We start from the raw sequence: 15099 nt of genomic DNA on the forward strand, positions 1-15099 counted from the left end.
TGCCACTGAATCACTCATTCATGCAATGGAAAACCCAGTTTCAATTCTTTATCTAGGCCTACATTCAAATCTTAGCTGAATGAATAATGGTAATAAATTGTTCGTGACAAACTCTTACAGGAATGAGTATAAGCATATCCATAGGAAATCCACCTGCATTCGCTTAAGAGGACACTATTTCTTGCTAAAAAATATCAATGTTCTGTAGGATGACGGTAAATATATTTTTGTCTTCAAATACTATTCATAATGTCTACGAAACTAAGAAATGTTCTTATATTATCACTATTTTGCCCACTTTGTGAAGGCCTCAAGTACAAAATACATGAGACTTCTAAACTTTTGCTACAATCAACACAACTCATATGCAGGAAGGTAATATAAAGATCAATTCAAATTGTACAATTACAACTTACTTATACATAGTTGACAAAGAAACAAGTTTACTGTCAAGAAATCCTAAAATTCCAAGGAGGCGAGGAGCAAGGTAGTTGGCAATATCCTCAGATCCAAGAACATTAGCTCCACTACTATCTGAGCCATTCTCTACAGAATGGGTTGAGCGGTGACTGCTGCTTTTCTCTAGAGACTGCATTTTGGAAAATTCTCGCAGAACAGCATTCCGGTGATCATGCAGTCCGAGAACTAATTCATTGACCTGGTTCTGGTGGAAGAAAACATATCTATCCTATACAAACACTGTGAGGATACAAATTTTAGAACACACTATCCGGATACTTTCAAATATCTATATGCTATCTTTCTATTACCTTAAACTCCAGTCCCATTTTTATGGGATGCATAAAATGCATACACTTCCTGATTTCACTCAAATCCTCACCATATGTCAATGAAACAAAGCAAATACACAGCTATGTAAAACTGTCTAAATATTTTGCTTAATACACTAAGTACATTCAGAGTGGGATTAATGCCTCCATTCTCACTCTCCTTAAGTTCACTCTGTCTCCAGTGCACACACTCAAGCATAAGATACAATTTCCACACTGAAGGCAATGAAGAATCATTGCTTAATTATCCTACACTTATCACACATAAAGACACACACACAAAACATCATCGCACTTCTTGACCTGTGGTCCTGCTTAGAGGACATGAGCAATGCAGGGGCCCCACAGAAGAAATTCTAAGAAAAGGAAGGCATGCTAAAGTAAGGCATATACCTAACCTACAACAATAACAGTACATCTGGTGATGCTTTCCTTACAACTCAGGGGATATAATTTGACAATCATTACATGCTTAATGAATTCTGGAAATTATTTCACATTTTTCTTATCTTTGAAAACTATTTTAGAAATCAACCTATATACAATATATTAACAAACTTATTGACATATATATGAAATCGAATCTACAAATGTACTCCCTTTGAAAGACAAAGGTGTAGAAAAGGTGTGCACATATCAAAATCTGTACATAATTCAAGACAAACCTGGACTGAACATCGCCTGATGTTCTCGATGTGAATGTCAGTTGTAGTGGCAATAAAGTTCAATACTGCTTCTTGTTCCCCTTCTGAATGGTGGAATACCAAATGAGCCAAAATATGCTGCAATGAAATATAAATTTTACCAAAGGACCCTTAATTCTACTTCATGTCACCCTTCATTTGATAGGTATACAAGGAAGAGATTGAACTGATTTAGTATGGTATATGGGATGTAACATGCTATCCACGGGCTGAACCATCATATAAAAAGTAGTGCTCTATCAAGCTTGGTTGTGGATGGCAAAGACTGATCTCAAGACACCATACATAAAAGCTAGAGAACAAATGTGCATAACTAAGGCCATTGTTTGTTCATTCCTGTCACTGTCTTATAGGGCAAAGGAAACAGGAAGATATATGAAAAATAAGAGAATATAAAAAGTGAGAGCCTCTGTTTGTTTGGGGATATGTACACAGAATAAATCACCTTCTTGCTAAGTATCAGACCAACACCACTGTGACTGCAATGTTGAGCTTTTAGCAAGTGGATGTACACATACACAAAAAAAAAAAATCATTAATATTACATAAAATGAAGGCAAATTCGAAACTGGAGATACTGATGCTTGGCAATTTAGTTTAAATCCTGGAAAACAAACACATGAAGTTTAATGATTATCTGATTTAGACAATTCAAAAGTATAACCAAGGTCAAGTTCCATGTTAAAACTTTTTATGAGAAGCATAATTCAAGCAAAATCCAAAATTGAGCTATGGGTATTCTGCCATTCAACTCTTATTACAACTACATAAGTTTAATGAGTATATGATTTACACTTTACAAATCATGATCATACTTATTTTGAAGGCTAAGTTCAACATTAAACCTTTATGGTAAGTGAAATAATTCAAGTAAAATCCAAACTAAAATTTTGAGTCTCATCCCATCCAATTCTTTAGACGCAGGGAGCAGCTGCATATGGTTTAATAAGTATTGGAATTTGACGTTTCAAGTTGTAACCAAGGTAATGGTTAAAGTGAGACTTCTGATGAAAGACAGACACAAATCCCACTCATTATCTGGCTAGAGAACATTATCTTAAAAATATACATTCTACATTCAAATGTTTCATCTAAAATGACTCCCACATCCTCAACGTAACCTTACTCCCTATTTCTTTTCCTGTACAGTGTTTCTGTGTAGGCACTGAGATAGTGTTAACTGTCCCATGACTTATTTGTTCAAATTTTTCATCGTTAGATTACATTAACTTCTCTTCCATCCATTTGTATGCAGTTATCAGAAACTCTGCCTTTTACCTTGGTCTTCCTAATCTTCAACTGTTTTACACTCTTGTGTCATCTACAAAATATCTGACTATTTCTAAATCAGACATCATGATTACAGAGAGTACTGAGGCTACAACTGATCCTTAGGAGATTCCTGAAAGGACTTACTCTTCAACAGATAAGTTTCCATTTTCAGCTATTTTGAACTTTCTGTTCATTACAAAATCTCTAATCCATTTTCCTATCTTTCCTTTATTATTTTGCTCAGTTACACTCTTTAGTATTGCTTCATAATTCATTATGTCAAATGCTTTTCCAAAATCTAGAAAAAGTGTGGGGAACATGGGGAATGAATCACTTATTTGCAAACATCATAGTTCTGGTGGCAGACTCAAGAGTGAAATTAAACGCTAATGAAATCAGTATAAGCAAGACTAAATGTACAAACAAACAGGGTATATAGAACAGGGCATATAAAACTTGATTGATCAAGGAATAATGGAGAAAATAGGTGTAGATAGATGGAAAATGTAAAACTATATTGGCATGGAAAAGGAAGCAGAGTGAAGAATACACAACTGTTTGCTATTGCCTGCACAATTACCTGGAAGTGATCAATTAGGATGTCTCGAAGACGAAGCCCAAGACATGATGCTAGTTCTTGAAGTAGTCCAGGTCTGGACTCCTGTGATGCACGAACTGCTAGGACTGGCAACAAGTGATGAATCTGGCTACTAATAAATGATCCCAGTTTACTGTTCAACTCATTCCTATAGAAAAAGAAAAGTACAAGATTAAATTCTGCACATGATCAATTATCAAACTATAATTACCCTGTACCTAACATCAATATCCAATGTAACTTCACCTTCCTAACTAATGATACACAATACAAGTTTTCATCCTCATCACTTAGGTCAATCCAACAATCTATGCATTTTCCACTGAGTCACTCTGTGAGTATGGTCTGTAGGTTTATGGCTATACACCTATAATGGTGCTTGTAAAGGTAAACTGATGGGAACAGAATTTTTTCCTATGCTTTCCTAGGAATAGAAAAGACCTATAAAGGCAACTAATGGTGCAATAAGTCACTGGATATTCAAACACAGACAGAATAAGTTAAATTATCATGTGGCAATGGGAGCACTCCTCTAAGGGGGGTCAACTGATGATAGAAGCAGTCTAGTCTCAGCTTGGAGCTGTAGATGACAATCAAAAACTCCCTGCAAAATATTCACCTCTTACTGCTGGTGGAGAAGCTCGGCCATTTGAAAACTTCTGCAATATGGCTTAACACTGCACCCACCTCTCCTGGGTCAATTATTTCACATAACACCTAAAAAAGGGAAGAGAAATTGAATGTTAATATGAATACATCTCTCATTACAAAATATGTGCTCACTGCTATGAAATACAAAACATACTTTACAAAGTTTTCCTTGCGTCCCCCCTTATATTCAACAGTATTTGTATTACCCACCTGGTTACAAAATATCCTTTGTTGTATACTAAACTTTCAGTATGCTAATGATTCATTTCATCTAAAGCTCTACCCTCTCATCTCTACTGCATGAAGATGTCTTTTCTTTCTCCATTTCTGTTCTTCAACATGTGACTTAACTATGCTCAACTCCAATTTTTGGATTTTTTTCTATAAATAGTATTGCTCTCCATAAGAGCTCCATTTCTAATTAAATAATATAGACCAGGATCCTTTTCTCGGGGCTCCTGAATTTTTAAGGGTGTTCTAGAATCAGTGACAGGGAAGTGACAGAATCCTTTGGAATCAGAAGTTCCTTGATTAGATTACATAGTAATCATCCACTTACAATGATGTGAACTTGCAGATGGTGACTTTTCACTTGTGATTAAACCACAAGAAGGCAGAATCCAGTAACAACCAAGAATTACATACTCTATAATGTACTTTGTATGTCATTCTATTAACTTATTTATCACTCTCATATAAAACTACCACCATCAATCCATTCCCAGTTCAGTGGGGTGAATATGGTACATATAGCTTCCATACATAATCTATACCCTTTTCTTTTTCCATCAACTCATGTCTAGTGCTAAAGAGAAATGAATTATCACTTTTAAACAAACTTCTTACTTTTTCAGTTAACATACTAAGTTGGCTGGTCAGTTGACACCAAGGTCTCCATTCAAACCACTTTCATACACAAACTGCTTCAACTGCATTCCATCTCCAATCATTCCTCTAAATCATGACCTATCCCTAATCAATGTCTCATTGTATCTATCCATCCTTTCTGTGGTCAACTTCTAATTGTAACTTCTACTGACAATACAATATACCTTCTTGACCACCGTATCATCTTCCATGCAATCATTAGAGATGTTCCAACATGAGCCTTTCTGATGACTTCTTCATGCCACATGACCTACACCCTTACTATCTACTCTAATTGTCCTCCCAATTCCAACTATACAATTCACCTTATCCATCTCTATTGCTCTTATTTTTTACCTATGAACAATTCTGCCTATATAAACTGGGTGTCATTCATAAATCGGCAGTAGTACAGTGCTTCTTTAACCAAAGACTGATATTACAGACGTCTACATGACAATGAATGTTCCAATTTAAGTGAAAAATCAGTCCCAAAGCTAAACAAAAACATAAACCTGTCTCCAGTTATCATAAACATATATACATGTAGGAACCTTAGTACATATGCATCATGCATTTCAACATATATAGAAAACCTCAACACCATGGACCTTCAGCCATGCTGTCAGGAGTTACATATAAAGAAAGTCTACGTTGTTCCAATACTCTGATATTTCTTTAATATTGACAAGTCACATCAGTTTTTCACAGACCCCAATGTAGCTTTCATTTAGAAGCCACTTGAGTCTATACTCAGATCTGGTGATCCTTTAAGGAAATTCCAGTTCAAAATGGGTTATCACCAAGAAATGCACGTATGCATTAAATGCGATTATGTTAAATTTACCTTTTTCACTTCATTAGAAAATCAAATAACAATTTTAAAACTTAAGTGCCTCACCTGCGCCAGAGACTGACGATGTCTTGCATATAAATCTTTAAGTGTGAGTCCTAAATTATTAGCTAAGGAATGGATTGCAAGATGAGCCTGGGCAGTAACCATCCTGTCTGTGTGAACTAAACACCGTAGCAATAACACCAACAACCCACCTGTCAATCCAACCACAGGATACCTGTGAATGATGGCATTTAGTTAAGACAGTCAGCAATAATATGAAACTATATGTAAGAACCAAATATGCATATCTATCAACAAATATCAAATATGTCACTTTATGCTAGAATGTAAGCTGGCCTGTACAGGTATCCTACATGCATCTTTGCACAAATTCAAACACTCCTCCTTCCTTCTATTACACTCAATTTCGTTCTTCTTTCTCATCTTTCCTTATAAGTGCTCTCTTAGCCTTCTCCAGTACCTCTATTCTTGCCTGACATATATCACTAAAAACTCCATCATTCACATTTCACCATTCTTTTCTCTATTCAATTTCTCCCAACATATTCCTCAATTCTCTCATATCAAGCAATGATCACTACAATTTACACACACATTGTATGAAATAGTGTTGTTCATCTATGAAAGCTTTCTTCAAAAATTAATTTCTCTCTCTATCCCTTCAACAGAAACTCTCATTTCAACATTCATTCCTCCATCTTTCTAAAATGAGCCGTACAAACAACGTTCAAAATTCAATGGTCCCCAAACTCTCATCATCCAATCATATCTCCCCATGCCAACTTTCTTCAAGTTCCATCTTCTTAAATATTTTCAAATGAATTCTCCCAAAGTGTATAAGTTTTCTCACTTTATCCAACACTAAAATTTTGTCCATAAACAACAACACTCTATCAGTCTAATCTTCCTGTCCTATGCTCTTCCTGTACTGGCATCAGAGGCCTTTACCAACTCTATATTTATATATTCATTTATCAAAATTTTGTCCATAAACAACACTCTATCAGTCTAATCTTCCTGTCCTATGCTCTTCCTGTACTGCCATCAGAGGCCTTTACCAACTCTATCTATACAAGTATTATAATGCCATGGACAAACAATACACTTAACACAAAACCACAGAGTAATCTTAATACTGGAATAAATTACAGGTTTTTGTTGCTATATAGTATAAATTCTAATGCCTCCCTTGCATGACCTGTATTATCAAAAGTATAATCTTACTTCACCAGATGGTGTACAGCTTCCAAAATGGCAAGAAGGATTTTGCTCAATGTAGTCATATTTGTTTCATTCTTTTTCATTAACTCATTCAAATAAGAAAGAACAGCTTCTCCTTCTTTTGAAACTACTGCAGTTTTACAGTCCTGAAATAACACAGAAAACATGAAACACCACCAAAATATATTACAAGATAAAAGTTTGGTATGTGTGGTTAAAACACATCTAGGTGTAACTTTTTTATATTTTATATTCATTTATTATACTTTGTCGCTGTCTCCCGCGTTAGCGAGGTAGTGCAAGGAAACAGACGAAAGAATGGCCCAACCCACCCATATACATGTGTATGTGGGTGGGTTGGGCCATCTTTTTCTTACACATTCAACAACACCTAATATCTTCTGGAATCTTAGAAAGGTTTTGAAACTATAAACTTAACTTATAAAGTAAACTAACCAATCTTTATATAATCTTGTTCATATAATCTTGTTATGTTTATCAATACAGTTTACAAAAAAAATCAAGTTTCAGAAGTACAAACATCTCAGATGTCAATGAAGGTATACTAGATTTCAGAAGCATGATTTTTCAATCTTTACTATATATATATATAATTATTTCCCTGCAATCTCAACCTAACAGATGATTCTAATCCTGCAAATAGTTCATGGGAGAAAACAAAATTGGTGGAGAGGCTGCCATCCTTAAAACAGAAGGAAGGATTGTGAAATAAATATAACTGTGCTGATATCTTTAATCTAAATTTTTCTTTTTTAATGACACTATGTCACTATGTGAAATGCATAAAATATTTGCAAATCATGAAAAAACCTACTTATTAACATTTCTTTTACCTATGCAAACTAACAAAGCAAAGAAAAGAAAGTTTACCTGGCTTGAAGAACTCTGGCCTTGACGACAAACAAGTGTTGGAAGCTGTCTACAGATGGCAGTTACTACACACCTCTCTTGATGAGTAAGAAGTAACAAATACTGGTTAATCATCTGACTGTTAATGGTAGTATGGGACACAACTGCAGGCAAAGCTTCTATTACTGCAATTACAATGCCTGTTTCAGAGTGATTTAATAATCCCAAGAATCGCGACACCAATGTGGGATCAACACGTTGGGTATCTAACTTTGAAATGGAAGTGGAATTACTGCAAACTCTACAGTTCAATATGCAGGGTTTCTTGCTATCCTCTTCATACCTGTAAATCAACCCAACACAAAGGAAAAAGATAATACAATACTCTGTTATATCACACTATTTCTCAACAAATTCAACAAAATGTTATATCAAGCAACAAATACATAACTAAATCACATCTACAAAGACATGTCTTTACTACAGCATTAATGATGTAAAGCTTTTGACAAGTAAATGCTCAAGTAAATTACTGTGAACACTTCCTTATATGTATCCATATTACACATCATAACTATTACCTGCATTTAAAGCATAAATGACTGAACAAACTTCCTCAGACATTTTGTTTACCACTTTCAGGAGTCAAAGATTGAACTTTGCCCACAAGATAAGTGGTAAATTCTGCATGAAAATTCAATAATTACATACATAAAGCAACTATAAGCTATTTCATGAATGGCAGATAAGAAGATGCTAAAAAAAAAAGGAGTTTAACAAAAAGCTACAAAACATATTATGATAGAGAGAAACCAAAACAGACAAAAGAGAAGCCAGAAAAAGAAATTATCATCTTCAGTTATGATAATGTGCCATTAACACATTATTAAAGTGGCTCACCTATGAAACTTTAAAGTTGTAAGGCTGAGAAGGGCACAAAGCAGTTGTTTTAAAGATTCTGCTCCAGCCTGGACTGTGTTAGTGTCAGGGCACTGTAATATTGCCCCAGTAACTTCTGCTACCAGCTGGTGACCACCAGCAGAGCCAAGCTGATGAACCATCTAGTGATTTCAGTAAATAACAGATAAAGAAGGTTAATACTACTGAGATTTGAACCAACTGAAGATGTTCAAGAGTTGTTATAAATTCTTTTGATTAAATTCACTATAAAATTTCCCCCACTCTAAAAGCAGAAGAAAAATGTAAATCTTCCTTCAGTTATGCAGTCACAACATATCTATGCAAAACAATATATAGCTGTACCCTTTCCAGAGACGTCCTCTCTTACACTACTTTTTCCATCTCACTCTCAGTATTCCTTAGTACCTACTAAAGTATTCTTTTGTACCTACTGTAATTCATACAAATACTTTGTGTCACCAGTCCAATACAAGTTCCTTTTACAACTATGCTATAATAAAACAAGTTCATCTGCTACTTTCTTCCATCCTCAAACTTCATTCCTCATCCTTGTTCAGTAGTCTAATCTCACATTTCCTTCTAAGAACATCCATTTCAAACACTCTCCATTACCAGCCATGCTCCTGTTCTAAATCTTTTTTATCTATATTTATCTAGCTTACTTTATACATTAAAGTATGAATAAGTTTATGCAATAGTTCTCCTCATATCATTTGTAGGCACTGTATTCTAATTTACTGTTTTATTGTTCAAGATTTTATTATGGACCATGATGTATATCTTTTTATATTCTTAAAGCATGTATTTCTGTAGTCAATAAAATATCTGCATCTATATATATATATATATATATTTTTTTTTTTTTTTTTTTTATACTTTGTCGCTGTCTCCCGCGTTTGCGAGGTAGCGCAAGGAAACAGACGAAAGAAATGGCCCAACCCCCCCCCCCATACACATGTACATACACACGTCCAGACACGCAAATATACATACCTACACAGCTTTCCATGGTTTACCCCAGACGCTTCACATGCCTTGCTTCAATCCACTGACAGCACGTCAACCCCTGTATACCACATGACTCCAATTCACTCTATTTCTTGCCCTCCTTTCACCCTCCTGCATGTTCAGGCCCCGATCACACAAAATCTTTTTCACTCCATCTTTCCACCTCCAATTTGGTCTCCCTCTTCTCCTCGTTCCCTCCACCTCCGACACATATATCCTCTTGGTCAATCTCTCCTCACTCATTCTCTCCATGTGCCCAAACCATTTCAAAACACCCTCCTCTGCTCTCTCGACCACGCTCTTTTTATTTCCACACATCTCTCTTACCCTTACGTTACTTACTCGATCAAACCACCTCACACCACACATTGTCCTCAAACATCTCATTTCCAGCACATCCATCCTCCTGCGCACATCTCTATCCATAGCCCACGCCTCGCAACCATACAGCATTGTTGGAACCACTATTCCCTCAAACATACCCATTTTTGCTTTCCGAGATAATGTTCTCGACTTCCACACATTTTTCAAGGCTCCCAAAATTTTCGCACCCTCCCCCACCCTATGATCCACTTCCGCTTCCATGGTTCCATCCGCTGACAGATCCACTCCCAGATATCTAAAACACTTCACTTCCTCCAGTTTTTCTCCATTCAAACTCACCTCCCAATTGACTTGACCCTCACCCCTACTGTACCTAATAACCTTGCTCTTATTCACATTTACTCTCAACTTTCTTCTTCCACACACTTTACCAAACTCAGTCACCAGCTTCTGCAGTTTCTCACATGAATCAGCCACCAGCGCTGTATCATCAGCGAACAACAATTGACTCACTTCCCAAGCTCTCTCATCCCCAACAGACTTCATACTTGCCCCTCTTTCCAGGACTCTTGCATTTACCTCCTTTACAACCCCATCCATAAACAAATTAAACAACCATGGAGACATCACACACCCCTGCCGCAAACCTACATTCACTGAGAACCAATCACTTTCCTCTCTTCCTACACGTACACATGCCTTACATCCTCGATAAAAACTTTTCACTGCTTCTAACAACTTGCCTCCCACACCATATATTCTTAATACCTTCCACAGAGCATCTCTATCAACTCTATCATATGCCTTCTCCAGATCCATAAATGCTACATACAAATCCATTTGCTTTTCTAAGTATTTCTCACATACATTCTTCAAAGCAAACACCTGATCCACACATCCTCTACCACTTCTGAAACCGCACTGCTCTTCCCCAATCTGATGCTCTGTACATGCCTTCACCCTCTCAATCAATACCCTCCCATATAATTTACCAGGAATACTCAACAAACTTATACCTCTGTAATTTGAGCACTCACTCTTATCCCCTTTGCCTTTGTACAATGGCACTATGCACGCATTCCGCCAATCCTCAGGCACCTCACCATGAGTCATACATACATTAAATAACCTTACCAACCAGTCAACAATACAGTCACCCCCTTTCTTAATAAATTCCACTGCAATACCATCCAAACCTGCTGCCTTGCCGGCTTTCATCTTCCGCAAAGCTTTTACTACCTCTTCTCTGTTTATCAAATCATTTTCCCTAACCCTCTCACTTTGCACACCACCTCGACCAAAACACCCTATATCTGCCACTCTGTCATCAGACACATTTAACAAACCTTCAAAATACTCATTCCATCTCCTTCTCACATCACCGCTACTTGTTATCACCTCCCCATTTACGCCCTTCACTGAAGTTCCCATTTGCTCCCTTGTCTTACGCACCCTATTTACCTCCTTCCAGAACATCTTTTTATTCTCCCTAAAATTTACTGATAGTCTCTCACCCCAACTCTCATTTGCCCTTTTTTTCGCCTCTTGCACCTTTCTCTTGACCTCCTGTCTCTTTCTTTTATACTTCTCCCACTCAATTGCATTTTTTCCCTGCAAAAATCGTCCAAATGCCTCTCTCTTCTCTTTCACTAATACTCTTACTTCTTCATCCCACCACTCACTACCCTTTCTAAACAGCCCACCTCCCACTCTTCTCATGCCACAAGCATCTTTTGCGCAATCCATCACTGATTCCCTAAATACATCCCATTCCTCCCCGACTCCCCTTACTTCCATTGTTCTCACCTTTATATATATATATATATATATATTTATATATATATATATATATTTATGGATCTGGAGAAGGCATATGATAGAGTTGATAGAGATGCTCTGTGGAAGGTATTAAGAATATATGGTGTGGGAGGCAAGTTGTTAGAAGCAGTGAAAAGTTTTTATCGAGGATGTAAGGCATGTGTACGTGTAGGAAGAGAGGAAAGTGATTGGTTCTCAGTGAATGTAGGTTTGCGGCAGGGGTGTGTGATGTCTCCATGGTTGTTTAATTTGTTTATGGATGGGGTTGTTAGGGAGGTAAATGCAAGAGTCCTGGAAAGAGGGGCAAGTATGAAGTCTGTTGGGGATGAGAGAGCTTGGGAAGTGAGTCAGTTGTTGTTCGCTGATGATACAGCGCTGGTGGCTGATTCATGTGAGAAACTGCAGAAGCTGGTGACTGAGTTTGGTAAAGTGTGTGGAAGAAGAAAGTTAAGAGTAAATGTGAATAAGAGCAAGGTTATTAGGTACAGTAGGGTTGAGGGTCAAGTCAATTGGGAGGTGAGTTTGAATGGAGAAAAACTGGAGGAAGTGAAGTGTTTTAGATATCTGGGAGTGGATCTGTCAGCGGATGGAACCATGGAAGCGGAAGTGGATCATAGGGTGGGGGAGGGGGCGAAAATTTTGGGAGCCTTGAAAAATGTGTGGAAGTCGAGAACATTATCTCGGAAAGCAAAAATGGGTATGTTTGAAGGAATAGTGGTTCCAACAATGTTGTATGGTTGCGAGGCGTGGGCTATGGATAGAGTTGTGCGCAGGAGGATGGATGTGCTGGAAATGAGATGTTTGAGGACAATGTGTGGTGTGAGGTGGTTTGATCGAGTAAGTAACGTAAGGGTAAGAGAGATGTGTGGAAATAAAAAGAGCGTGGTTGAGAGAGCAGAAGAGGGTGTTTTGAAATGGTTTGGGCACATGGAGAGAATGAGTGAGGAAAGATTGACCAAGAGGATATATGTGTCGGAGGTGGAGGGAACGAGGAGAAGAGGGAGACCAAATTGGAGGTGGAAAGATGGAGTGAAAAAGATTTTGTGTGATCGGGGCCTGAACATGCAGGAGGGTGAAAGGAGGGCAAGGAATAGAGTGAATTGGAGCGATGTGGTATACAGGGGTTGACGTGCTGTCAGTGGAGTGAATCAAGGCATGTGAAGCGTCTGGGGTAAACCATGGAAAGCTGTGTAGGTATGTATATTTGCGTGTGTGGACGTGTGTATGTACATGTGTATGGGGGGGGGGTTGGGCCATTTCTTTTGTCTGTTTCCTTGCGCTACCTCGCAAACGCGGGAGACAGCGACAAAGTATAAAAAAAAAAAATGAAAAAAAATATATATTTTCTTTCTTTCTTTCATACTATTCGCCATCTGCGTTAGCGAGGTAGTGTTAAGAACAGAGGACTGAACCTTTGAAGGAATATCCTCACCTGGCCCCCTTCTCTGTTCCTTCTTTTTGGAAAAAAAAAAAAAAAAAAGAGTATGGGGCTAATGAGCAATAAGTGTTCAGCATCTTTATTATGGTTGTTGCATTTACGGCATTAAGGGTCTTGAGATATGTTCAACAGGCATTTGTGACATCCTTATAACAAACTCCTACTAACACTGTGTAATACTTCCACCATCTTCTTTATCCACAAATTCTAAACCTCGTACAATTTTTCTGTTTTTTTCCAATATTTCTGTTTTCCCTCCACAGTTGTAGATATTTTCTCCACTGTAAAGTGACATTCACTCATATCTTACAGTTATTCAATCAAATCCATCAAGATATATCAAGACCAGCAAAGCAAAACATTGATACTATAAAATGTAAAAAAATGAGGAACTAAAATACTAACCACAGGGAACCACTTTGCCACCTCTACCATGACTTGGGGGTATTGTTCATTTATGGCAGCACGGATAATATGACACCGCCATCGTGGAGCTATGTTTTCAGTCACTATGGCAACAACGGCAACACTCTTGGATTTTATTTTACAATCTGAAAGCATTGGTCTTTCATCAAAAATCTATGATGAAGAAAATTACTTCTTTACAAATCTATTTGCTTTGCATACGCCCTTTTTGATATCTGACCAAAGTAACTCATACAAAGGTTTATCAAAACAGTGAAAATGTTATATCTAGGCATATTTCCCAAAGGTAATCCTTATCTGTATAACTCACATAAACACCTACACTACATCCTACAATCACTGCATCAGTTCATCTTACTGCAAAACCACCTATCTTACTTCATTCAGAGTTACTCTTTGAGATAGTAATTCAAATGGCCACTGTCATCTTAAGACACATATGGCTTCTTTCTCAGACCTATTTAGCACTCCAACCCATTTAGTGCTTTGGTATATATTCTTGTATCTGACACAATCCTCCTGTAATTGTCATCCATCTCAAACTTACCGTTACCCCTTACTTAATAATGCATTAAACATTGGCTTATCCTCTTTCACTATAACATTACTTCTTTTTGTTTTTCCTGTATGACCTCCTGCTATACAGCTGGATGGCTCACATAAATTTTCCTCCATAAATAGAAACTTCAGCAACATTCTAATGATCCCTTAGACAGAGAAACCCTCCCAACATATTTCCCATTGCACTTCCTTACCTTTAGTCTTCCACCTCATCTTTATATAACCAATCAGTGTGACTCAAAGTTATTGTTGCAGCATTTCTCTCAACAAATCTGCACTTTTCAGTATTCCATATCTAAATTTGTCAACCACTTCCTTCGTATTACCTTATCATATTCTGATATCCTTATTCATCATATAATCCACTGTATTAGAACTATATCAATTTCAAGAAATTCTACTCCACTGCTAAGGAGTGAGAAGCCATTATCATGTTACAGAATGATGTGAAAATTGTACAGTCCGTTTCACTCTTTGCACCAAAACTCTACACAACTAGTGGCCCACACTTTTTCTTTTAATTAATCACTTTAAAGCAATGGCAGTAAGCTTTTCAACACACATATCTTGGCTCGTATTCCCATATCCTCTCTGCACAAAATGCCTAACTATCTAAACTTGAAAGCAAAGATGAGAAAAACATATGAAATACATTTGGCTACAATGGTTCAATATTTCATATCTTCCCTATTCACAAATTAAACCATAACATCTTGTCCAGTGTGCAGGCAAGGAAGGATAACTTGCATGTGTCTGTGAGCGTAGTTTTA

At 37.1% G+C, this 15099-nt stretch overlaps 1 protein-coding gene across 2 annotated transcripts in view; it reads right to left on the reverse strand.

Moving 5' to 3' along the window:
* mei-41 (meiotic 41) overlaps positions 1-15099 on the reverse strand; it is a 71836-nt gene that overhangs the window by 39657 nt on the left and 17080 nt on the right. For both annotated transcript variants that reach the window (XM_071691346.1, XM_071691347.1), the window contains 9 exons: positions 13748-13893; positions 8734-8894; positions 7855-8176; positions 6967-7109; positions 5785-5956; positions 3985-4082; positions 3348-3513; positions 1457-1573; positions 417-664 (listed from right to left, as the gene is read on the reverse strand). In XM_071691346.1, coding sequence (XP_071547447.1) covers positions 417-664; positions 1457-1573; positions 3348-3513; positions 3985-4082; positions 5785-5956; positions 6967-7109; positions 7855-8176; positions 8734-8894; positions 13748-13893 — 1573 coding nt within the window. The remainder of the gene's footprint in view (positions 1-416; positions 665-1456; positions 1574-3347; positions 3514-3984; positions 4083-5784; positions 5957-6966; positions 7110-7854; positions 8177-8733; positions 8895-13747; positions 13894-15099) is intronic.

The sequence above is a fragment of the Panulirus ornatus genome, chromosome 50 (assembly GCF_036320965.1).
Source record: "Panulirus ornatus isolate Po-2019 chromosome 50, ASM3632096v1, whole genome shotgun sequence".
NCBI classification, from domain to species: Eukaryota; Metazoa; Arthropoda; class Malacostraca; order Decapoda; family Palinuridae; genus Panulirus; species Panulirus ornatus.